The sequence below is a fragment of the Phaethon lepturus genome, unplaced genomic scaffold (assembly GCF_000687285.1).
Source record: "Phaethon lepturus isolate BGI_N335 unplaced genomic scaffold, ASM68728v1 scaffold20091, whole genome shotgun sequence".
Taxonomy (NCBI): Eukaryota; Metazoa; Chordata; class Aves; order Phaethontiformes; family Phaethontidae; genus Phaethon; species Phaethon lepturus.
The window spans coordinates 16,171-43,567 of NW_010515809.1; the positions used below are offsets into that span (position 1 = coordinate 16,171).

The 27,397-nt window shown below is 38.2% G+C and overlaps 1 protein-coding gene across 1 annotated transcript; it reads right to left on the reverse strand.

Moving 5' to 3' along the window:
* Window positions 1-13,123: 13,123 nt before the first annotated feature.
* TRAM1 (translocation associated membrane protein 1) lies at window positions 13,124-25,415 on the reverse strand (the record flags this gene model as incomplete). The annotated part of the gene is made up of 10 exons (XM_010295894.1): window positions 13,124-13,757; window positions 16,974-17,134; window positions 18,101-18,244; window positions 18,832-18,936; window positions 19,026-19,096; window positions 22,841-22,925; window positions 23,326-23,384; window positions 24,327-24,443; window positions 24,637-24,758; window positions 25,329-25,415. Coding segments are annotated over 10 exons (1,025 nt in total), but the record flags the coding sequence as incomplete, so codon positions are not given.
* Between the last annotated feature and the right edge of the window lie 1,982 nt (window positions 25,416-27,397).

Sequence of the window (27,397 nt, forward strand, 5' to 3'; positions counted from 1 at the left end):
GATTAACACACACCCTTATATCTCTTCTCAGGGTGTGCAGAATCCTATACAAGACTTTCTGTGAGCATTTCAAGACTTCAGTGGCTCCAGAGACCTCAATAATTTATTTTTTAATTCACCTGAATGGCCATTACAAGTCCAACATACAATGTAATGACACGGTCCTTTACCATGTGTAAGTAGATATGTGTTATTAGTGCTGTTTAATAGAGCCACACCAACGCACTCTAATGGCTTGAAGCTCCCTCCCTTGCCCCAGTTTCCAACTTGACAGCAAAATAGAGGATGCCTGTCACTTTGTCTCAATGCAGTGGACACTTCTTTATATATATTTGCATAATAAACTTGTGTAAACAAGTCTCCAAAGACAAAAAACACCCAAACCCAAAACAGTACTAGTTCCAGTCAAGCTGCAATTTCGTCACTGGACAATGATTTATTTTCTATGCTTTCATCGCTAACAAATCACAACTTATATAAAAAGCCAAGTGTATTAGAATTTTTATATGAAATATCACTGTACAATGAATTTCCCCAAAAAAACATTGCAGTGTGAAGATGGGAATAGAAGACTATGGAATTACTAATATTTGTGTTCTCTTTTAACTCAGTAGTAAGTTATTTACATAAGAAAGCGTTATTTCATTATATAGACTAATATGGTTATTCACAGGAGTACCAGCTAACTGAGGTATTTCCAGCCGATATCAGGAAACGTTCACATTTATCTAAAATACATAGCTACTGTTATTTGTTGCAAAGAATGGTTGGAGACCAGGAATTAAAATACCTTGAACATAGGACATACAATGTCACTTAATCCCAGACAAAAAAGCAAATGTGCGCTCTGGGATTTTTCCACCCCACCCTCTGTAAACCTCTTCCAAATTGTTTGTTGCATTCAAGGTGCAAATGTCCTTGAAAGAGAAAAATAAAGGGAGCACAAAGGTGATATTTTGGGAGCAAACTGCAACTACGTATGTCCATGCTTTCCAGGAACTTGCAGCTACTTCCCGCCCCCCCCCCCAGTAGTGGCTGCAGCTCATCTCGTTCTTTTAAGAAAACTAGACCCATCCGTACAGGAGTTTCCCCTAAGACAGCCTCCCCACCCTCCCCCATCATTAAGGAACCATAATTCAGGCTTAAATACTTTGGAAAGAAATTCCTTTTCCTGCAGCAAAGGAAGACTGATGCACAAACATTAGAGCAATCTAATTTTAGATCATTCAGACAATATGCTGGATCCTTACATGCATTTATTTAAGGCTATTTATAGTCCTCCAGACACTGCTGGAAGTATAGTCATCCATTGTGGAGCTACTCCACTGTACCCCAGTTTGGGAGGAAGGGAGGAGGCAATCAAGAGTCTGATTGTTCTGGGGAACACAGGTATGGAGGTGTTAGATGAAAGGGTCGTTTGCAGTCTGAAGGGAGATCGAAAGGTTCAGCCGCTTAGTGACCCTGCCGCTGCCAAAAACCATAGGGGCACTGTGCAGCTTGGAAGTCCCAAACCGCACCAAATTACAGACCCAGATAAAAACGCTGCTCATAGCTGCAGGCGTGGAAAAGGGACCGTGTGCCAGAGGTGGGGGGAAAAAAAACCCTGAAAAAGTTTTCAATTCTCTGTGGACGCTTCTGGAGCAGTATAAATGGCTATACTGAACCTCAGAGCCTGAGTGTTGAAGTCAGCAGCTCCCTCGTGACTTCCAGAACAAAGTTCTTCTTTTTGTTGTAGGCACTTAGAAGCTCATCTAAATGTTGGCACTCCACAGTCTCTAGGGCTGGCTTATCAGAAGGCCTCTCAAACCCCAGGCCTTCTTCAGTTCTTCTTTTCAGTTCATTTAAGAAAAGAAAAAAAAACACACACCCACAAATATAAATATCAACATATCTTCTGGCTTCAGATGAATTTTAACAATGCATCTAAGGCAACATTTTCAATGCACACATCCAGTGGTTGAGTTGTAATTCAGGCTCGGTTCCACATGGTACCACAGAAGACTTTGGACCATCAGCTCCAGTCCTTCTGCTGTAAAATGAGAACCTATTGCTTCTCCAATTCTCCTTGTCTGATACACGTAGCATCTTTTATGATATTTAGATGCAAGGTCCTGGGACCGTTAGCTATTCCAGAGCAGACATGCTATTTTAACTCATGGTGTCATTCAGATATCCAGGTCAAGGACTCTGAGTTGAAGGTATAGAAAATCCAAAGTGCTACAGCACAGCATCTTGTTTTCATCACAGTATGTCTTGAGTAGGAAAGTCTGCTTTGGAAGTTATTAGCGATTTTTGACAACCTTCCTCATGGAGCTGAATCACCTGGCCCTGCAGAACCCAATGTGTAACCATTTTTCTTTAAAGCAGCAACTGCAAGGCACAGCAGATAAAATAGATTTGTAGGTCGCAGATCTGTAAGTCAGCGCCCTAGGATCTATGTGAGCTAAATATGATCCACTATTTAAAGATAAACAGGCAAAAAGTTTAAAATTACCAGCCCAAGGTTCACAAAAAGATTGAGATAGATTCAGAAACAGAATTTAACTCATCATGGTTTTCAAGTTAACATCTTAACCATACTGTGCAGCAACTCAGTTTGATATCAGATCTAAATCTGCCCTTGGAAGTATTAGCAGGCTGATGTTGGGGTGATCAAACCATGCCGAACACCAAAAGACAGTTCCTCATTGGAAGAGAACAACTTCACATTTAATGAAATTACCATGGACAAAGATAACTAATGAAATGGGAAAAGGAGAAAACAAACTGGCATAACAACTAATAAGGTAGCTCTGCCTTGAAGACATTTGTTTCTAAAATCATGGCTTGCAATTAGTTACGACCTTTTAAGAACTGGCTGATCTCTAGTGAAAGAAATCCAAGCTACTTCCAGCAATGAGGGCAGGCCAGCAGCACGCCTGCCAAAAGGGGTTAATTTGTTACGCTGCCTTTTTTCAAGACCTCATGATCCCAGACCTTTGAAACGTCCAATGTTTGCTGTTGAAATATTGCAGAACTAAGGTATTACAACCAGTTTAGGACTTCTTCTCACTTTTATAATTCAAATATCTGTTCCTCTGTTTCAGGAGTTTGCATTGTGTGCAATTAGTTTAAGTTCCTAGACATACATACATGTAGAAGCTCATGGCTGAGAGCAGAACTTAAAATAATTTTAAAAAAAAAAGGTATAACAGACCTTTGACTTGATTCTCTCTGGCCTTAAAGCAGGATGAAGTTCAGCTCTCACCACCCTTACAGAGAAGTCAGGGATGCAATACAATTGCAATACAAATGTTACCACTTAAAAACATTTTCCTGAACCATTTGAAAAAATGTTTTAATAGCATGAGCAAGAAGAACAACAGAGAACAACTACCGCACGGGCACTACGCTACCAACAAAAACAACAGGCCACTAGAGAGTGAGCACGGCCAAGGAAGACCAGGCTGTGTTCAAGACAAAGCCTGTTGCTTCTGTGTTGGCACGGTGCTCTTTATTTTCCTTGCAAGGAACTACTGTATCACTGATCAATGTCCTAAATTTAATATCTCAATGTCTCATCGTTCTAGTGATGTAATTATGCAACTCAGCAAACATGTAAATGCATGCAGCAAAACCAGCAAAGAAATATGTATCAGAAAAACGCAGTTTGAGGTTTAAAAAAATCCTATCTAGAAGTGAATGAACTATTAACAGCTGCTTCCCAACAAGCTTAAAATAACATATGAGCCCAAAAATAAAGCATTTAGGTGAACTAGAAAAGGTATAAAAAAGACAGCACAGATAATCAGATGTACAGAACAGTTTCTACTAAATAGACTAGGAACCCTCGGGCTTGAAACAGAGAGGTCTATAAAATCATGCGTAGTATGAGAGATGAAGAGGGAATGATTATTCACTACTTGAGACTCACACAAGGAAATCATCAGGTTTAAAACACAAGCCAAAGGAAATACTTTTTCCAAACAAGGCATAGTTAAATTGTGTAACTTATTGAGTGTTGTGGATGCCAAGTATTTAAATGGGTTCAAGAGGGATTATACAAATGCATGTAGAATACTTCCAGTGGTGGCTATAAAAAATAAAAAAACAAAAAAGTTTTGATGCAACCAGATGCTTCAGAAGTCCCTAAGCTGATGACTGCCAGAAACTGGGTGGATGAAACAGGATAACACTTTTCTCAGTCTCGTGTCCCTTCCCCAAAGAGCCATATGAAGGCAAGACGCTGGAGCACATGGTCTCCTGGGTTTGTTCAGGACAGCAGCACTTTGCAAAGGAGCCTTACAGCTGTGGAGACAAGAAGTCTGCCGGGCTCCCTTGTAAGGGGAACCTCCAGGGTTAACCATAGTTTCTCTCAGCCTTCACTGCAGCTCATTCTCGTGACTTCACTGTCTTGTGGGGCAGAGAAGGGGAAGAGAAGAGAGCGACAGAGCAGGAGCAGAGAGGGTCAAGAGAACTATGGCACCTTTCATGCCGCATCTAGAAACAACACGACGTTTCCTTCACTTTCTAAAAATTTTTCCTCTAGAAAGCCTCTGAGAGTTTTCTTGACAGCACAGACAGTTTACAATGTCTGAAAGTTTTTTTTTATGGCATGCTATGAACAAAGTTTAAATACCAGTGCCAAGAATTAGCATGATTTACATCATTCTCTCCAGGGTGGGGCATATTCTATCCTCTATTCTGTTAGCGGCTCGTAATATCCCCCGCGCTGCTCAGCTGCGTTTATCGCTATAAATGAAAAGATTTCCATTTCAAATCTCTCCAGTTCTTGAAGAGGGGCAGGCTTGCTGATGGGGAAATGGGGGCACATATTCAAGCCCTGAGGGAATCAACTGCTTCCAGCACAACCACAGCTCCTGGCTCCTGCTGCATTCCTACATCTCAAAAGGGAGAGGCAGAGCAAGAGGAGAGTGCTTGCCGTTGTACCTGCTCGGTGTAAGCACCGCGAGCCTTGCAACCCATTTTCAAATGCATTTCCATAGACGTGCGGCCACGCAAATCGACTTTTTGCACAATGTCTGTCTCGGAGGTCAGCGTAGCAATACTGAGCTGGTGATCAGGCCAGTCAGACGCTCAACCTGTCACTGGCAATTTAATGAATTACAAATCAAAGCACATTCACAGCTCATAACATGATGCAGCTAGTTTGCCATCTCTTACCAGGACTACCCAAATCCAGATGTTCAGGAAAATTTTGCCCAGACTCCACCAAAGTCCCAAGACATTCCTGAAGGACAGCCATGTTCTTTATTATTCTTCCAGGGCTGGATTACCCTGCGCTGCAATGAGCAGCAAAAGCAACCCTACTGAGGCCCAGAACAGCAAAAGCCAGTATACAATGCTCTTTTCTGGGCAGATTAGGGTAAAATTACCCCGAAGACAACAACAAAATTTAGTTTATCACACACTGTTCTCTAGTGTCACCCCAAAACCCTGTCTTCTGTATAAAAGGGGGCACGTGCTAAAGGGACAAGCCGTTTCATTATTGTTGAAGATAAAAATCTATAAAGCTGCAAATTTTAATTTATATTTTCTGAGAAGTTGCTTTAACTGCTGCAGGCGAGGGTTTCATATGCCTGCTGCAGCATCTGAAGGGAGATGTCCACAAGCAACACTTCCACGAAATAAGGGTCTCCTATTGTCAGATAAAAGCTGACATTTCTTTTCAGTGCAGGAAACAGTTTTATAAGCTCCTCTCGCAATAACCTTGTTTTGAAAGCATCAAAAAATTGGTGGATATACAGAGAGCAGGTTTTCTGTACTTCCCCCCGCCTCGCCCCAAAGATTAAGCAAAGAAATCAGCATCTGCCACAGCACCGCGCACTGACACAACTGAACACAGCCAGTAGATGTAATCTGAGGCTTACTTTGCATTCTCAACCCTGTTTTTAATCTAAGATGTTGCACTTTTGGGTTAAGATAAAAATTTTATACTGGAGGTCTACATCCTGCTCTCTCAACCAGAAGCGAGGAAGTAGCTTCTGGCCAAATAGGGACATCTTCCAAGGCCTGCAGAATGTAACGTGGGTTTTATTGCTATGTCACCACCAAGATCCGAACCTACAAGGAGTTGCGGCTAATTTAATTCAATGCTCAGTTTTCAGAGTTCTAGCACAGATGCTACTTAAGTAGCACAAGTAATTGTTGCTGAAAGCGCAGCAAAAACATAGGCCTCTCCATAGATTTTTGCTGGTTACCCGACACCCAAATTCACACAGGGCTGACAAAGCCCGTGGTGGCCTCTAGTGGCTGTTTTTCCCACATCCCAAAACTCATCACACGATTTGGCTCATAAGAGTGCAGCTGCTCCACTTCCCATCAGCATCTGCGAGATTATTCCAAAAGCGGCAGCAGGGCAAGATGATGATTTTGAGGTGCAGCAAGGGAAAGATAGGGCAGGACTTGTTACAATCGTCCTAGAGGCCATTTACGTATCGGCTATGGTTGAGTTAGTCCCCTGACAGGTATACCCCTTGGCAAGGTAGTTCTGGTTCTTAAAATCATGTTTTCCATCGATTTTCTAACACAATTTCTTTTTAAGCTACAGTGTCTAACAACGAAGCCAAGAACCACATGTGTCTTCATCATCAAAGACTAATCTTCACGTAACACTTTCTTTAAATTAATTTGAGGATTTACAAGTTACAAATGCCGGTCTTAAGAATGATCAAGCAGTTCAATAGTTCTTCAAAAGCAAGATCTGATGTACCTTAAGGTGAACTGAATACAGAGATCCTGGGATCTGCAGTCAACCCCTCCACTATATAGCAAATCAAACCCATGGGAAGGTAACATTCATGACCAAAGTTTCCTAAAAACAGTCTAACTTTCCCTGACTGTGGTAACAGTCCTCAGTTCCCTGCCATCTTGCCTAGATCTCCAGTAGATCAGTGTAGAGGTTCGATTTCAGATTGGATGAAATTTTACTCTTCTGTATCAGTGAAGCTAAAGTCTATGAAGGTTTTGAACGCTGCTTAGCTGAAGAGACTGGAGAAATTTGAATAGTAAGTTCCCAGGCCACACCAGACGCTGCCTGGTGTGGTTTTTGGTATTCTCTAAGTTTGTGGTTACCCTCTCAAGCTTGACCGCACTACTTGAAGGACACAACACACTGCACAAGCAGTTATAGCAAGTAAGCCGCACCTTCCCGAGAGGGAGGACCAATGCAAATTCCCAAGTTGATAAAAGGTGAGAAACTCAATCTTGAATTCCTGGTAATTTTGAGCAAGCTCCAGTCTCAATTACAAGCCATTTCTCTTCAGTCTGAGAAGACTTCCTGGCTCTGGGTGCATTGGTTCAAGTGAATACCCCCAAACAGAACACTGTAGCTGCCTTTGACCAGTACCTCTGCTACTGATGCTGCGGGACTGCAAGCAAGGCCAGATGCACTTTACATGCCTCCATTTTTGTAACAGACTATTCAAGCACAATTTTGATTTGATACTCTTTATTATGATATCCAGGAAAACAATAACAACGTGATTGCTTATTACAGCTTCCACAGACTGGGGTCCAGGCCTTGTTGCCCTGGATACACACACGCGCACACACACACAAAAGACAACCCTTGCCACAAAGAACTTACAATCTAAATAAACAAAACAAATATCATGATTAATCAGGAAACAAATAGGAGAAATCATCTGTGTAAGAACACAAGATAGTTTTGGCTTGGCTTCTGGAGTTCAAGAGTTGAAATTCCTACCTCATTACAGTATTCTTATCACCGTGGGCTGAATTTTTATCGTTAATTACAATGCATGATACATTCTTCAACATTTATAACTGATATAAGAAGACACAAAGCTCCAAGTTCTAGACCATAATTTGTCAAGTTGTATATAGCAAAACTATAGTCTAGAGGTTCAGAGATCTCAAGTGCCCAGTTTCTTAAATGAGAACGGCAATGATAGCGAATTGCAATATGGAAAACAAAACCATCCAGGAATACCAATTTCTGCTAAACCAGTCAAGACTTAGTAAGATATTTTTTCACTTCAGTATATCAAATTGCCTAACACTCTTGTGTATGGCATGAAGAAGTAACAACTGTGTTGTGCTGCATGACAATGCCTGACCTTTTAATGTTAACCACAATAAATAAGGACAAAGAAAGAATATTGAAAAGCTATCAAATTATAAAGCTACACTTTAGCTGCTCAGATTCTGAAAAAAAGTTTCAAACAGAAAAAGAAGAAAAAGGAGTTGTCATTTCTGGCACTCACATCACAGATTTGCCATCCTTTGAGCTGGATAAAAAGGAAGTATTTGTGGAAACCTAAAATAAAAGTGACAGGACACATAGAAAGAGGTTAAGAGCAAATGTATTGGATTCAAAGCTAGGTGGTATGTTTGCCTTTTTTTTTTAAAAAAAAACTTGAAACAAGAGTTGTTGCCTTTTGTCTTGTCAACACAAAGAACTTCTCTAAAAGGCAGAAAGAAGCCTACTGCAGCTGCAGACCAGCACTCCTCACCCATCGTTCACAGGAAGGGAACTGACAGTTGTAGATACCAACAGCAGTTCTGTTGCACCTAAAGGCATTTGCTATCTGGATGTGAGCTATACGCAAACACAAGATTGCAGTACAAGTTGTATCGTAATGTATTCATCCTAAAGAGTTTCAGTTCCCATTAAGTGGGTTCTGATGACACACACATACTGATGTGCTTATTTCTTGCACGTCTGATCCAGAAACACTCTAGCACTGCTTCTATTTTAGTTCTGAGGAGCACGCCAATTCCTTAATGCGTACAGAACTAGGCTTAGCAGATCCTAAACTGAGTAGTTCAGGGAGCAATGAGAAGAGGGGATACCCACCAGACATCCACCACAACAACCTACAGTATAAAAAAACCAAAATACCACACAACAAAACCAAAAACAACAAAACCAAGCATGGGCTAATCCAGCTTTCTAAAGATAATCCACAACTAACAATGTGAAAAATTACAATATGATGAACAGATGATAACTGATGTCAGTCCTTTGAAGAGTCTTATTCTTTTTAAAAGATATCCTAAACTTTCCCCAAGCCTTAATTTTGTAGGACATTCTTATACCCTGCACAAGAAGTAACCTAAGTATTTGTGTAACAAGATGACTATTACTACAGCTTCCAGGCATTAAACCACAGCATCTGTGTATGCAGGCTCTCACCAGCCTGTAAACATTACAAATATCACAACTGTCTCTACTTAGTGTTCAAGTCCCTTCAATATTGACATTTTCCAGAGAGAAAAATTAGGACAGCAGTGACCAACACTGAATAGGGAGCCTATTGAAGCTGCCAGTCTCCATCTTCTACAACATAGGTCCAAAGGGCTGAGTCACAAATGGAACCAAACCCAAGTATGACCTAGGAATCAGCTGGTGAATTTCTTGAAAACAGGAAAACAAAATAAGAGAAACCAAATATACATCGCCTCCACATACCTAGACAGGCATACACTGTAATTCTTGCAAAGCTCTCTGGAAGACCTACTTCAATACATAAAGGGTTCATGTGGAGGAAAGAAAAAAATAAATTCCCCCACCAAAAAAGCAAGAAAGTAATCTTGAGAAACATTTGGCGTCAAAATATCAAAATATTTTCAGAATTCCTACTTCTATACCACCAGTATCATCTTGCACCCAAAACTGTAACAGATAAAAGGTATCTCAGTACAATAAAGCACATTAGGTATTTCCTCTTCCACCACAGTATCTGACAAAAATCCATTACCACTTAAAACAGTTTGGCATGTAGAAGGGAGCTGGTCTCTCTGGTAGCTCCTGGTACTGATGCCTGGAAGCCCTTCAATGAGATCTCCCAACTCATACTGTAATCTAGTGTAATTTTCAACCAAAGGCGCAGGTGAAAGCGGTAGCTGCCTTAACAGCTTGATTTACCTTTTTCCTGCCTCTTTTTCTTTTTGCTTATACATCAATACTCGAGTACCTCCAGGATTACTATCAGGCAACTAATCCAGCAGAAGAGCAACTAAGCAAACAAGCTAGTTTTCAACCACACCAGCTCCCTGATCTAGCTCACCATGCAACCAGAAAGGCTTGTGCTAGACAAGGCAAGGGACAGAACCCCAATTTTGGCAGCAATCTACATTACTTTCAGCTTAGCACGACCACAAAAATGCTCCCTTCGCTTTAATACCAAGTTTTGCCCCCAACAAAATCACCTCAGGTGCAATTAGTCAGAAATCTGCAAAGAGCAAAAGGACTGCAGATCTGTATTAATCCGTTCTATGGAAGTCTGATTACTCGTACCAAAGCACTACGCTGCTTTTTACAATTCTGGGTAATACAACTCCATAAACACAACTAAAATTTTCCAAGAAAAAAGTATTTAGGAAAAATGCTTACCAATAACTATTGATTTTCTAAATGCATTATCCCAACAAACTTAATTTACTTTCAGCATATTCTAACGTCAGTAGAAATAGTCCATGCATTTTCCCTGCACGGCAAATCCCTTGATCATTCCTAATCTTGGGCATGGGATCACCCAAAAAGCAGTATTTCCAAAGAGCCACATTCATGAATAATTCACACAGGAGAAATCAATCTTTGCAACTAGTCAAGAGGAGAAAATGTCCAGATGAAAACAAAACCCCTGAAAATTAATTTCAGCTGCTCTGCATTCCTTGTTTGTACACAGTTACTTAGTTACATATAATTACTTAGTAAAATACTGGTTTTGATAGTAGATTTTGGCACATAAACCGAACATACATTCGGGGGTGTATGCGTGTGTATGAAATGCTTGAAATAATCTGTTTTAAGTCTTGAAAAGTTCTGACAAGACGGGGCAGGAAGGAGGAGGGTTAAGAAAAAAAACAAACCCAACAAACCCTATCTACAGTCTGTACGAGTTACTCAATTCAAATCCATCTACATGGACAAAGCCTTCTCTTGTGGGACCTGGTAATTGACCTGGATAAATTATTACAGCCTAAGCAAAAACTATTTTATTAGACACAAGAATATAATAATGAGCTCTTCAGTCATCTCCATTTCTAATTTTCCTGATTCCATAATTAAGAAAACATGATTAGACAACTAAGCTTCTTCCATCTTACCAAATCCCAGATTACAAACAAAGAGACAAAATGGAATAACATTTGAAAACCAGTTTTAAGCAATTCAGAAGTTATCCAGGCAAACAATAATCTTATGCCAAATAAAACAAGTAATATCAAACTGGAAATAGAAGTCTCAAAATCTTCTAAATTCACAGGGGTTTCCACTCCAAGGTAGAAAATTAAAAATTACTGCTTTTGCCTCATCCAAAATGATAAATATGTATTTTTAGTCATGACACAAGAGACAAAGGATACGGGCTTTTAATGCTTTATCCAAATTCTAGAACAACTGAAACTATTCTCTATTACTTGGCAGAAAGCAACAACTCCTATAAGGCAAGGAAGAAGGTTAAGCCATTGTGGAAACAAAAGTGCTTTTTTAGAAGTCCAAAGGCCAAGAACAGCCATAAAGCCAAACGGAGACAAAAAGCAATGTCAGTATTAACAGGCAAGAATATGCTCTTCTGAAGTTTTTGGAAGTGAACCTGAAGTTTACATTTCAAGACTACTGTGCCAAAGAATGAGGTTTACAAGAAACAGTTTGCCTTAAGGAAAGGACTATTACAACCCTCAGACTCCAAAAAGTCTTAAAGATCTCAAGAAGTACCTTAAATGCTCCCTTCATAATTTGTTCCTTCACCCTTTACAATTTTGACAGCCCCAGCACAACCAGATATTACAAGCAAACTAATTTAGAGTCAAAGTACCAGACTAGAAACTTTAAAAATTTGCCCCTTTTGGCGTAAGGTACAACGTGAAAGCAAGGCACACATAATCTATAAAGGTCTTTTTAGAAACATCAGACATAAAACATGATTTTGTGCAGTGAGTATTTAATGTATGCAATTCCCTCAAAATTTCCGTGTTCCAATTTTCCAGTTTCATGGTCAGATCAGATAGATTCACAGTTTCACCACTGGAGTTTTATTTCTTCAAATCAAGACATGCTATAGCTACTTCTACTGAAGCAGACTGGGCATATTACATACAAGGCATGCTGCCCCAGAGGTCTCAAGCTAAGCAAGTCCAAGTCTGTGAAGTCCACTTCAGGAGCTGTGAAGCAAGAACTTGGGAACTGTGACTGAAATTAGCCGAAACATATAATAAATTATACTGCAATAACTCTAAATAGCACTAAACAATTGAAGAATGGATAGTTACTTGTAGCGAAGATTTTGTACTAGAAATGTTTATTCTGTAGAGTAAGCAACTGAACTGTAGAAGATACAGAATGCAGATTTATTATTTTGTTGGGTATAAACTCAACTATAATAACAGCTTTTAATTAAAACTATTTTATCTAATCAGCTTGATCGCTCGTAATTACTCCTCTCAAATCAATAAGCAGTGCAATACTTGGGTTAACTCGAAAGACTAATTTAGCAACTTCCTAAGACTGAATTAAATCTCTAACTCATTTTCAGGTGAAATGGGTTGAATTACACCCATTACAAAAGGGTACAGAGGAAACATTAACTACATCTTAAACTGGAAATTAACTCGACAGAGCTTCACATTTAATACAATTCCAAAAGACAGATAATGGACAAGTTCTTGAATTGAGATTTTTCCAGTTGTAGCAAAGGGCACAATAAATCATTTTTAAGAAGTTGTAGCTTTTAAATATTCATAAAAATATGTATAGAAGAAATAAAACAATTTCCTAACAGAGATGAAGAAAAAAAAAGCAAAGCAGTTAGAACAAAGGAATGTTTCTCATAACTTGATCCATTTATCTAATAAATTCCCTCTTCATGGAGCATTAAATGCCTCCTAAAACACACACACCACCACACTGTAAGAATGTCCACCCTCTAAAATCAGACAGACAAGTTTTCAAAGAAGGTCCAACGCACACCAATTCTCCAAGATACCTACACTTTAAAAGCACAGACAGGAGTTAACAGTGCTACTCAAATCAACGCTATGACCATACACGCTCCCTTCTAAATTTCAAGTGCTAAAGCTAGTCTCAAAAAGATTTTTTGTTCCTTGTAAGAGATTTCTAACCAACAAACAATAAGACTCTACAACATTTCCAATTAGTTCAGTTTTGTTTTAATGATACGGGGCAATTCTTAGAGCAGACATTGTGTAGTAATAACTACAAAATAAAGAGGTTCATTGGTGTGGTCTTGGAATCCCAATTTGAACTATAAATTTGAATCAAGATAATTAACTGAAAAGCCAGAGTATCTGAAAATGCACACTAAGTTTTTACTTCAATTTTGCAATACTTCTTGAAGAACTTGGAAGAAGTGAAGTTGGTAGAACAGTATATATCACCAAGATTACAAAAACTGGAAGGAAATAATACATTGCAACAGTGTTCCTCATTAAGTGAAGTTATTTCACCACAATAAATGTTTAAAAAAGTGTCGATGTTATTTAAAAAGTGTTGTACCCCCCCAAGTATTTGAAGACAGATAAACCTTTTCCTTAGTCAAAATGGTTTTTAAAAAAAGTTTCTCAAAACAACAGCAATAATCAAAAACCATGAATTGTATTTTCTTTAATCCATAACATCTCTAGTGCTGAAGGGCCATCCATGTAAAAAGCAGATTCTTTGGGGACATTAGTCAATTAACTTAATAAAACCCAGTTTTACGAGGATTTATCCTTCCTGCTACGAGGCGAGTCTGCTCCATTTGAGGTCACTGTTCCATTTATTCCATTTTCTAGAAAAAAGAAGAAAACATTTTTCAAATAGAATGAGATGCTTTATATTTTATTACATTTTTGTAGGCCCTATACAAACAGTCTTTTAACATATCTTCTTTGTTAAACCTCATCATTACCATTCATAATGCAACAGTATAATGAAGCTTTTACAGAGTGCAAAATTTAAAGTTTACTATGATAAATTCTGGCTTCCTGACATGGCCCGACACTGAAATGTGTGCATTATATACATCTAGACTGAAAATCAAGACCAGCTATAATATTTTAGAAGATATTATCTTAAAAAGTAAAATACTCAACCTGTAAATGAGACTGTCCTGTGAAATTCTGGAGACACACAGTGTACATGCAACTCCCTGGTAGAGAGAGGTCTTTATTGTTTATCCTACCTATTTAATGTTTTAATTCTTGCAAAAATTACACTCCTTCACTTACCTTTACAAGCTTTTCATATATATAGGAAGTCTTTATATATACATACACACAAATTCTTTTAAAGTATATACTCTTTAACATAAAGAATTCATTTATGTTCTGAGGAAGGTATTTACATAGATAAGATGGACAGAAGTAAAACACTAGTTAGATTTGAGATGAGTATGTGTACATGCAAAGAGTTCAAGCACAAGATCAGGCATCTAAGAATACAAAGCAAGAACGCGTTACCAGCTGCAACTCCACTCTCCCACTTCTGGGCCAACTTAAAGGCCTTAAGAGTTTTAATCTGTACAGGTACCACAGGGCCTACTTGATAGCAAAAAATTCCCCTAGAACAATGACCCACAATCTACGGATTTATAATGCACACAACTTACAGTAAAATGGAGCAACATGATACCATTGTGAATTAAAAGTATCCCCTTTATTCAGTGTCACTACAACCCAAAGAAGCAGAGGTGTTGCCTGACAGTAAACATACTTATAAAACAGATCTGAAGAGCAGAGTGCATAGCCAGCTATAAAGCTTGCTGCTTAACATCTCTGCTCCGACTTACAGTATCATTCTGACTTTAAGCAACCGTTGAGGTTTTTTTTTTTGGTACAAAAAACTGGTTAAAGGAATGTTTTCCATCTGCACATGTGTTGCAGATCACCACAGAATGTGGCCAATCCACAAAAACAACTGCTGATCTCCCTCTCCCCCCACTACACCCAAATGTTCCCATTTATGCAAACAAGCAACTAAAAAAAATAATCAGAAACATACATGAGAATGAGACCAGACACAGGTCCGATTAGTCACACAGGAACAGTCAAAGCCTATCATAGAATCATATCCAGCATATTTGGCTGTAAACAACACACCATTTTAAGCCTACATAAGGTGGTCTTTGGATACTTTTAGAGAAGTTTGTGTTATTCTTAAATCAAGAAGCTTACAAACAATGAGCTAGACCCAAGCCAGCTAATTGAAATCATATTTTCTTAAATAGTTAAGTCAAAACAAGTGAAAGTAAAACAAAGAACAAGAATCAGCTTGTGTCTGGGTACTCTCCTACATCACCAGTAGGATTTTTCTACTGTTATTTCTTGCTTTTGGCATAGTCTAAAAGTAACACATTGTATTGTGCCCTGCCTCCAAAAAATCCATCCAACCACAAAAAAAGAAAGAGGGGGAAAAAAAAAAAACAAACCTGTTTTAAACAATTTAATTGCATATATTACTCTTTCGAAAACACTGTCTTGCTGCATCTTGTGCAAGTGTTCTGAACAGGTAACATTACAGGAATCTTCAAAACAGAAGAATCTGAAACAACACTAACCTTTCGGATTTTAAAGTTCTTTTCTGTCCATTTAAAATAAGCTGTAAAATTCCCCAGTCCTTAAGACAGGCATAGCTCAATTATTTTGTGAATTAAACCACAAGCCAAATTAACTGCCTTTTTCACTATTCATTTACCACTTGCAAGTCTCCATTGAAGTAGACTGAAAACCAGCAAATTCACTAAATTAGATGAATAATATTTTTAAGAGATTTTAAAAAGCTACTACGTTTTACACTCACTGATTAAAATGCCATTTAAGTTTATGCTTTAGAAGTATTTGTCATAGAAGATTTACGACACACTGATTAAGTAGGACACCTACACAGGAAACTACCTTCATTCAATCTGAATGGACTTTTTTTTTTCCCCTGATAAAAACAAAAAAACCACACCACCACACAAAAACCAAGTTGTGATAATTACAAATAATCAGAAGGGAGTACAGAATATTCTAAAGCACATGATTTTAATCCAAAAGAAACTGGGGGAGGGGGGAAATCACTGAATTAATCTCTGACCACAAACCTTAGTTCTCAGTGTAAACTGTCTTCACACACGTTACATTCAATAGATCAAAAAGTGGAACAGGTTGGCAATTCATGATTGCAAAGGATCATGCTGAAATAAGCTTTTGAAATGACTCAAGCAGTTTCAAAGAAGTGCAGAAGTTATTCAAGCTAGCAATTAAATACACAGAAGTTTAACTGTTGGTAAAAAGAAATAGTGAAGTGTGGGGATTTTTTTTTTAATGAAGCACATAATTTTACTTGGAGAAAAAAAGCATACAGTTCCATCTTTCATGCCCTTTCAATAAAAAGAGTGTGACATAATCAAGAAGTCAAACCTGGAGTCATTCGTTCCTTTCCAAATGCTTCTACACAAGTTTAGAGCAGTAAGCAGTTATTATCTCCCTTTAAAAGAGGTATCAAACCCCTACTTTTAGTAAAAACAGTCCAATGTAAGCTTATTTACTGGATCATCAAACCATCTCTCTGCTCTAAAACCTCAGAGTTAAGTGGCAGTGAAAAACAAGCTTAAAACTAATTGCAAAAAAAAAATCTGAAAGTAATTGATTCTGAGAACAGATCTAGAACTGTCTGTTCCCTTTTTATAAGGAAACAAAACATAAGCATAACACATTTTGCTCAAGTAATAAAATTAGACATAATAAAAATCTCATGTTGCACTAACTAAAGAAATGGTAACTCCTTCATTCAGTCAATTAGAGGACAAAAATCAAACAATTACTATACAGTCATTTTTTAAATTAAAAAAATTAATAAAACCCCACAACAATATTCACCAATACTGCTTCTGTAACTGAGTCATCTCAACTTGCAAGTGAGACATAAAATGTTTCTTTAGCAATGATATTAAAAAAAGGCTCTCCATTACCTAAAGTTGTTTTTCAGAAGTCAAGGCAACAGGAAAACTGAAAATACAAACCTCTTTCTTTTCTGGAGGTCTTTCCTTTAGCTGTTACGAACTTCTTTTTCACTGACTGAGGCTGAGAAGAAGAATGCTCTCTCCACCTCCGAAGCTGGAAATTAATGAACTTCCACATCATAAATGCTTGAGCCATGCAGATGGAGGCCAGCACACTGATTCTAGAAACAAAACACAGGTAAAGTTTTATCAGTAAGTTTCTCTCATTATTCAAATAGAATAGAAAAGCAGACCACCACCTCAGACAGTTCTTTGTATGTCATAAACTGCCTTTTTACTCAGGTTCCTTACATTAGAGTGATTCTGTCCAGTTAACATTAATCTGTAAAAGTTCAAGGTTTGTTTGCTGGGGTTTTTTTTTGTGAGTTCTCCCCTCCAGGTAACATCCATTTTCTAAACCATGCGAGAGTTAACTCGCACAGGGTGACTGGGCTTAGCACAGCTGAACAAAACTAGATATACAGTGAGAGTGAAGTCTTTGTCCCTCCACCAAAATTGAGAAGCGCTAGATTTCTTTCATGCTTTCTCCTTTCTCAGTATTACTCTCAAGGTACCAGGCAGTAACAGCTGAAAATGGTTTAAGAGAGTTTTGTAGTTCTGAGTATCAATTCTGCAGGGTAATGCAGACAATTGTCAATGTTTTAATAACTTCCTTTTCTGCCTTTAATTCATAAAAAGGCCACGTGGTTGGCTGAACATTCTGCATCACATCGCAGCGACAGGAGGCATAATAAAGGCAGCAAAAGCGGTAGGAATCTTCAATCAGGACCAAAGATGCTCTGGGCATAATGCCTTGACCTCTGTATATAAACTCACTGCAATTACGTCTAGAATTCAATTCACTAACTTTAAAACATTTGAAAATAATCTCTGCAATTGGATACTCCTTTTAATTCTGTGGGGTTTTTTTCTGACAAAAAATGAGTTACAGATTTCTCAGCTGTAGACTACAAATTCTTCAATTCATTTCACTGTGCCTTAGAAGTTTGTTACAGAACCTATTCCTATTGATCCTATCAGTTGCATGAAAACACCCAACCATTCAGGATTACTAGCATTAATACCATATTGTGTATTTAACACAGGTTTACAGCTCATGCTTAAAAACTGTTCCAAGTTTACTATACCTAACCGCCAGGATATTAAAGTTTCCAGTACTGAAATTCAGCTGCTGATCCTCTGCTCTTGCCAGTCCAAAGCCAAAAGTGAGGACCGAGAGAATCAAAGTGAGGAGCCTTCCCAAAACAAAAAGAACTGCCCACAGTGAAAATCTGCAAAGAAAAACATCACAAACACTAAATAAATTTTCTGTTCACGACACAAGTAGTAAAGATGTAAATGTCTACTCTTCACCATGTGAATTCATTTCAAATTTCAGAACTTATGTAAACTCATTATTTTGCACCTATCCTAGTCTTCTATTTCTAGTACTCATAGAAGAGTACTCATAGAAGCCCTGCCTCACAATCATTTTCTAAAAACCAAAAGTATGTTCTGAAAACTAATTTCAACTCAACAGAAAGCGTCTTCCATTACTATTAGAACATAAGCATGTTATTAGTTCCTATAGAACTGGCTTTATTAGCAACTTACGCTGTTCTTTTCTCTGTTTTTTTTTAATATTAGTACATAGTGTAAAATTCCATTTCATTTTATACCACTACTAACGTTTACATAAAAAGGCAAATAAGGTAAGAACACCCAGTTGTTTTAGAGATATAAATACTAAAACTAGTTGGGAGAACTGTGGCCTCTGAGGAAACAACTGAACTTCCTTGTAATTTTGGTTTCTGGTTAGTTGCATGTACAAGTCTTTGAGATAGAAATTACATTAATTTAGAAGATAAAGATTACTTACCCTTTCTGGTATCTTTCATCACTGAAGTAGAAAAGACGGGATATGTGGAAAAGAAATTCAACGAAGTAATGCAATACCAGAAGAACAAGTCCAAGATGGGTCAGGCTATCAAAAGAAATAAAACAAACACTCAGACATTTTCTTAGATGTTTAAGACAGCAAATGAACACACTAGAAGTTTACAATTGACTTACTTCAGGAGATAGGCTCCAGCAATATGAAAGAGATAAAGTCCAATGTAGACAATCTGGCGAAAGATATCTTCCTATTAAGAAGAAAAAAGTAATTATACGTTATACACAATGTTACACATTATTGTACAATATTACGTAGTATTACAAACTGTTCCCTAGTCTTGGAAATTCTTCTTGGTTTATCAACTACCATAACGTGGCCTGTTCTGGCACTGAATTACTCAGCCTAGATCATCTAATTCCACGCATAACTTATTGCTTACTTACCAATAACATTTGGTATCTTAGACATACGCTATTGTGAGAAAATGCATCAAACATCAAAAAGATGCTTTTTAGAAGGGCTACCATGAATTTGTACTAGCTATTACAACACTTATTTGGTATGCATTACTGCACCATCAGATAACTTCCTACAGTTCAGTGTGTTTGCTGCTGATCAGTTTCTGTCAGATCGCTACAGAAATAAAATAACAGTCTATGAACCAAAATGAAAAGGTTTCCAAGTGTTAACATCTATTTAAAAAATTCAAGATCATCCAAGATTCTGGCACACTGCTGCTGGCAAATACAGAGAATAATGTAATTAACCAGTCATACTAAGCCACATGGTCACACTTCGAGTTAGGTTTCAGCCAGACCGATTCAATTGAACACTTCATGGAGACAAATTAATAAAGAGAAAGAGACATGAATTCAAGTATAGACACACAGCACACAGAAAGCACAAGATGCCTGCCATCTGTCACAATAAATATCTGTCTTGAAGTGGTATGCAGAGTACATTCAGTTGTGCTTAAGAAACTCCTACTTTTTGGAAAGATTCCCTAAACTTCAAGCAAGGGGCTCCAGTTCTGTCTTGTATGTGTGTAATTAAAAGAAAAGCCCAAAAATTTAATCTTGTAAGATCTATGCTAGGTTACACAATACTCCATCTCAAAGCCAACAAAAGCACAGAATCAAACACTTGTGACAACAGCAAACACCACTCACATATAAAGAGCAAGAAAACAGATAGGGAGATACCTACTCTACATGATCTGAAAGAAACCAAAACATGAGTTCTTTCAGACAAATTAGCGAATACTCAGCACAAATGCTCAGTTTCTCAAATTACGACCAGGATGAGCCTTTTGCACTCTATCTTCAGAACTTAGGTAAGTTAAGTTCCCCATTTAAATAGCCCATGCTGCCTGCTTAAACAAACTGTCAGAGACTGAAGGTCTACTGAAATAATGCAGGTGGAGGTTTACACTGCTCTACAGAAAGCTGAGTTAAGAACTCTCCTTGCCTACATCAGCAGTACAGACAACTAGACCTGAGTAAAAGAAGCTCGTTCCTTCAAGAGAAGGCATAAGGCAGAGAAGCCAAGATGGCGGAGGTTAAACTATGGTGAAATACCAACTATAAACTTGCTAGAACAAATGAACTATGACTCTTAAAATTTAATGCAAAAGACAGAGGCCAAAATTCCAAGCAGTGATCCAATAAAACACTACTGTTCAATATACAGCACGTCTGTCACTTTTGACAGCTTTCTTGAAGTTATGTTAAAAAAATCTCCAGACTTGGATATGAAGTCAAATTTGAGAGATATCACTAGCGCAGTGCGGGAACATCAGCTGCATGATGTGTATCTGCAGAACATCAGTGTTTATACTGCATCTGATCAGCACAAAAACAAAGCATCTCATTACTATTTTGCCAAGCCTCTTCTAGGCTCTTGAACAAAGACCTATGGTTACATAACATGTATGTTTCATTTTCTTGAATAAAGCAGAACTCTGGCAGCAGAGATGCAGTCTAGTAACAGAGCAAAAACAGAATCACAGAATGGTGTGGGCTGGAAGGGACATTTATAGATCATCTAGTCCAAACTGTCCTACCATGGGCAGGGACATCTTCAACTACATCAGGCTGCTTAAAGCCCTGTCCAACCTGACCTTGAACACTTCCAAAGAAGAGGCATCCACAACTTCTCTGTGCAACCTATGCCAGTGTCTCACCACCCTCCTTGCGAACAATTTGTTTCTATCTAATCTAAATCTACCCTCTTTCAGATTAAAATGATTGCTTCTTGTCCTGTCACTACCGGCCCTGATAGCAAGTCTTCCTCCATCTTTCTTACAAGCCTCTTTCAAATATTGAGAGGCCACAATAAGGTCTTCTCAGAGCCTTCTCTTCTTTGGGCTGAACAACCCCAACTCTCTCAGCCTTTCTTCATAGGAGAGGTGTTCCATCCCTCGGATCATTTTTGTGGCCCTCCCCTGGACCTGCTCCAACAGGTCCACGTCTTTCCTGTGCTGAGGGCTCCAGAGCTGGATGCAGGACTCCAGGTGGGGTCTCACCAGAGCGGAGAGGGGCAGCATCCCCTCCCTCGACCTGCTGGCCACACTGCTTTGGATGTGGCCCAGGATACAGTTGGTCTCCTGGGCTGGGAGCACACATTACCGGCTCATGTCCAGCTTTTCATCCACCAGTTCCCCCAAGTCCTTCTCAGCAGGGCTGCCCTCAATCCATTCATCCCACAGCCTGTACTGATACCAAGGGTTGCCCTGACACAGGTGCAGGACCTTGCACTTGGCCTTGTTGAACCTCATGAGGTTCACACAGGCCCACTTCTCAAACTTGTCCAGGTCCCTCTGGATGGCATCCTGTCCCTCAGGCATGTCAACTGCACCACTCAGCTTGGTGTCGTCTGCAAACTTTCTTAGAGTGCACTCGATCCCACAGTCTATGTCATTGATGGAGAGATTAAACAGCATTGAGCCTAGTATGGACCCCTGAGGAACACCACCTGCCACTGGTTTCCTCATCCAAGTTACTCAACTTGGATGCTGAGCTACTGACTGGAACTCTTTGGAAGCAGCCATCCAGCCAGTTCCTTATCCATCTAACAGTCTATCCATCAAATCCATCTCTCTCCAATTTAGAGGGAAGAATGCTGTGGGGACCATATCAAAGCCTTAACAGAAGTTCTGGTAACTGACATCAGTAGCTCTTCCCTCATTTACTGATGCAGTCACTCCACCATAGAAGGCCACTAAATGAGTCAAGCATGATTTGCCCTTGGTGAAGCCATGTTGAAGAGTTTAAAACATAAAAGTTGAAAAAGGAAACAGCATATGCAAAATAAGTGTGAGCAAAAACATGCAAAGAGACTACTAAAACTGGTCCAGGAAGGCAAAAAGTGTGCTACAAAAAAAACCTACAGTAAACTCAGTGTTTTCAGAATTCCAACAGAGGATACTCTTAGGGGGAAAAGGATGCTGTTAAAAATTCAGCACTGAAAAATCTCAATATACAACTAATCAGAACACCTGCTGAGGACAGTGGTATTTAAATCAAATCCCAGAGTTTAATATTCCATGGATTTATCAAATTATTCACTGCTTATATTCTACACCTGTATCATGATTCATGAAGTAATTCTAGATTTCAATGAGACTATTCAGACTACTAATTAGCAGAAAAAAAAACACAAAAAAAAGTTTGAAAAGAAAATCTTAAAATTCATTTATTCAAGGGAAAATTCTTTTAGTAGATGAGAAACACTAGTAATTTTTATTTACACAACAGATATACAGCGATTTTACTGCAGTTAGAAATACAGTATTTAACTGAAAAGAAAAAACCTACCTTCTCAGACATTTGAACACCCAAAATGCCATCAGGAAAAATGGGTGACAAATAAGAACAAGGTAGGAAATCTAGGGTAACACATTACTCTGGAAGTCCAAAAAACCCACCCAAAACCAAACTGTTCCACTGCTCAAGTCACTTTGGAGTTCTTTCGATTCACATTTTGAACTTACTTTTTTAGTTTTCTGGAAGTACAATTCTGGAAAAGCATGAAACCAGTATGCCAACTGTAAGATGTAGAAAAACTTCATTTGAAACCTGTACAATACAGCAAGATTTGAAGAATATTACTTTTTATTAATAAACTTAAAAGCATTTCAGAAACTTTCTAGTGAACACATTTTATCACTGTTCCGAACAAAAGAAAAATATAGAACCTTCAAGCTAGCCAACTGAAAAGTAAGATTTTTAAAAACCAAAATCATTAAGATAAATAAAGCTTGCAAAAATGTAGTTCTTCAAATAACAGCCTACAGAGAGAAAACTCTGTATGCTACAAACTGCCAGAGAATCAAGTTCCTCCATAAATATGAGGAAAAATACATTAGTGACTAACGTAGTTTTACAGGCTATTTATTCTACACAGATTGTATGGGACACACCCTAAGTTTAAAACACTCCCTCCTCTCCCCAACATCCTCTAACAAAGAGGCCTTACGGAATCAGAGTGTGCGGATAGTCCCTCCACAGAGAGGTTGGATCTGATATATAGTTCTCCTAAAACAAACAAACAAAACCCACAATAAACCTTCAAAGATGCTATTTCCTAGCCAGAAATAATGAACGTACATACATGTATTTATGTACATGCATGTGTGTACATACAAACATGCACACATCCACACACACACAGTAAAAGCTGCAGATCCATATATTTTTACAAAAAAACCCAACCAAACAAACAACCAAACCCACCACAAAAACAACAACAAAAAAACCCCAAAAAACCCACCCCAAACCCAAAAACCAACGAACCAAAAAAACCAAACCTAACCAACCCAAAAAACCAAGACAGCTGTATTGGCTTACAAAAATAAAATACAACCAAACAAACCAAGCGTTCATTCAAGACAAGAGTGTTCATATGAGATGGAGGTTATTTCAGCATCACTACAGACAGAAGTCTTCCCTTGTAAACAGCTAACAAGCGCCGAGCTTAACTAAGGAAAGATTTTTTCAGGAGCCATTATATTAAGGGGGGAGGGAATCATACTCCTCCCCTTTTTTGAAACTAAGCTCATACACATGCAGCTGCTAGCAGAGAGCATGTCATCTGAAAGCACACACTCACCTGAGCCTACAGCACTCTCCATACATCCATTCCCTAGGCCGCCAAACTGCTATGTATGACACTTTCTTTAACCTTTATTTTACGCTAATAAGCCAACACAGAAAAACTACAGAGAATGAAGTACTATAATAAAATTAAAACGTTTTACCTTATTCAGTTGACAGTAAATCAAATTAAGTCAGATTGAGCAACAGTAACGCCACTGAACTTTATAATCACTGATGACTACAACCTACACAGAATCCCTAAACTTGTCTCCACTTTAATATTAAAACCAGCTAAAAACAGAAGCCAAGAACTTTTTTATCATCACCCTAAGTGAAGTTTTTGAAATCTCGTAATACAAACGGAAGCAAAATGATACTTACAGAGACAAGAATACTTGTTCCCCAAACACAGGAGAAAAGGTAGAATGCACTAAGTTGTCCAGACTCATTGAACTTGCTATGTTTTGTTTTTGAAAAGTGCATTTTCCTGTTAATTTTCTGAAATGAAAGTTCATTGTTATTTATATGCCATAGGACTTAACACCTGTTAACTGCATTAGAACATCTAACAGTTTCAGTGTTATGTTTCAAGAGTTAAAAGCTTTAATGCAAAAGTTTACTTTTAAGTTAATAGTCTTAAAGTCTAATTAAAACCTGACAATTATATTGATGAAATAAATTTTGTACTTACATCCAGTACATACTCCTGAATTATAGCATGTATGATTATTGCTACCAGCATGTAAAAGAAAATCGTAGCCAAGTCTTTGATGCCATAGTGATAGAGAGAGACTGTTTCTGCGGATTGTTCTTCTAAAAGACAAACAGAATTAACCGTTAGGTACCAATACAGTTTAGTGGCCAATAAGTTTGTTTCTCAAAGTGAAACTTTTCAGACAGAAGTAGTCTGCAGTCAGCTGAACAAATAAAAGTCAAATTAAACTGCCATCATGAGCTAGGTCACTAGACTGTTTACAGTCATATTCTGCATCACATCACAAACTAAATTGGATTCCGGAAAGATGTACTATAAAAATGAACACTTACGTGCACTCAGGAAGCTTACCCAAATGCATTGAAAGGGGACTATAAAATTATGTTGAACTATCACCCTGCTTTGACTAGTAAAGATTGTCACTTGCAAAACCAAAGTAAGAATTGATGTCAACTTATTTACCAGTCAGATGAATCCAGCAGAAAAGAAACACCGTCCCTAACCTTATTTTTAGTAAAATTCCATTTTAATTAATTAAGTGAAGTGCTTGAAAATTGCTTATTATCTACTCAAATTGACAAATTGACTTACCCTCAGTCTAGAAAGTACGGCATACTAATAATGCTTGAATACACTGTGTCACAACTAACCTCCTGCAAGACACATACCTGTGGCAGGAATGGTAACATTATACTGAAGTGTAACAAAAATGACAGCTGCTTTTGCTGTAATCTGAAAGAGAAAAACCAAAAGTGCTATAAATTCTCACTGAAAAAAACTGTATTAAACTGAAAACATTTGCCCATAGTTTTAGCAACCTTCCCCAGCACGTTTGTCCCCTCCTATAAAGCTGATTAACTCGCATTAACACACCACTTCACCCGACTTTCCAAAAGCAGAACACATTGGGCGATCTCTACAGGTTCCGGTATTCTGTAAACAATCTCCTGAATGAACCACCCTCGAACATGCTACTTCAAAGTTGTCTTTTATACAACATTAAAACAAAAACACATGCTGCAATTCTTTCTCCAGTCCGTACTGTATTATTACATTAACACGATGAACAGTATCATGTAATCCCTAGACCATAATGCATGTGGCAATGACTGAGAATAAACGTCATTTAAAACTACCTTTTAATTTGACAAAATTTGAAGGTCAATATCATATTCATAAATCTGTGAGTGATCTGGTAAATGTGTACAGGGAAGAAGAAAAGGCATAAAGAACGATGAACCATTTCAGGCCAGCTGCATACCAACTCAACACAATTTGCATGCTTTTGACCCTGGGGAATCTTTTGGCAAGAAGTGTAAAACAAAAGAAATAAAATTTAGCAGTAGTGGTACTAAGCCCTTTATGATGGGCAGTAAGAAAAAGCAGAATGACTAAAAGAGAGGGGTGGGGGGAAACAACTTTGTTCTAAAGGCTGGGTTTTTTTTGAGGGGGGGGGGGGGCAATACTATAAAAACCCCAATAAATAAGCAGAAGCACACAGTCTTATCTGTCAATAAGCATAAGTTAATTTTCGACTTTAACACATTTTTGCTGAATCCCAACATGAATCAACATGTCTTAGCAGACAGGGAAAAATAACCATGCTTTACAATATTTATGATCTGATCATTTCTCATTGCTGTAAGAACCTAGCATCCTTGTTGACTATAAAAACCCCAATAAATAAGCAGAAGCACACAGTCTTATCTGTCAATAAGCATAAGTTAATTTTCGACTTTAACACATTTTTGCTGAATCCCAACATGAATCAACATGTCTTAGCAGACAGGGAAAAATAACCATGCTTTACAATATTTATGATCTGATCATTTCTCATTGCTGTAAGAACCTAGCATCCTTGTTGCACTTCTAGGACTGACAAAAAACAAACAAACAAACAAAAAAAAACCCAAAACAAACTCCTTTATGAATCTTGGATGGATACTTTCAGTATCTGAAGATAATAATTAGGTTACTACCAGCATTTATTATCATTCACAAGAAATAAGATTTATTTATTTTCAAAACTAGTGCTTCATAAACAAGCCCTAGATTTTGGAGGAATCCATGAATACACAGTGGACTGTTCACTTCATGTAACTTCAGGGAATCCAACTAGTTTGCCCAAGTTAGTGAAGTTGCCTAGGGCTCCCTATTCATCCAGGGAGCCTTCAGAGGACAATTCAAAACGTTGGTCAATTCTGAACTGTCAGCTACTCAGTTGCACAAGTCAGGCACTATAAACGTTTTACCATACCAACATTAACCACAGCAGGTGATTTCCAAGACCTATATCAAAGCGTTTAAGAAATTGCAACAATCTTCTCCATCATACCACATCTGTACCAACAAAGGCATATGGCCCTTCTACGCTGATGTAGAAAACTCCCTCGATTAAAAAACAAACTGGAAACAAAAGGCTTCAGCACATCCAATCCCCCCAAAACATCCAACCCTACCAGTAATACTGTAAATACAGTAAGCCAGAAGTAGACATAAAAGGTAATGGTTTAAATCCATCTCTTTGACCTCAATCCCCAGAAAATCACCATATATAGACCGTCTTGATGATTTTTGATGGTAAACCCAAACATAACAGCTTTCTTGGTCTGGTCTGTTTTTTCTTCCCACATGTATTTTTTTTTCCTGACTCCACTGGACTCTAGTGCTGAGCAGTATCAACAGCTGGATAAAATTATTCTGAAAACCACCTGTATAAGAAAAAGGCCCAGAACTC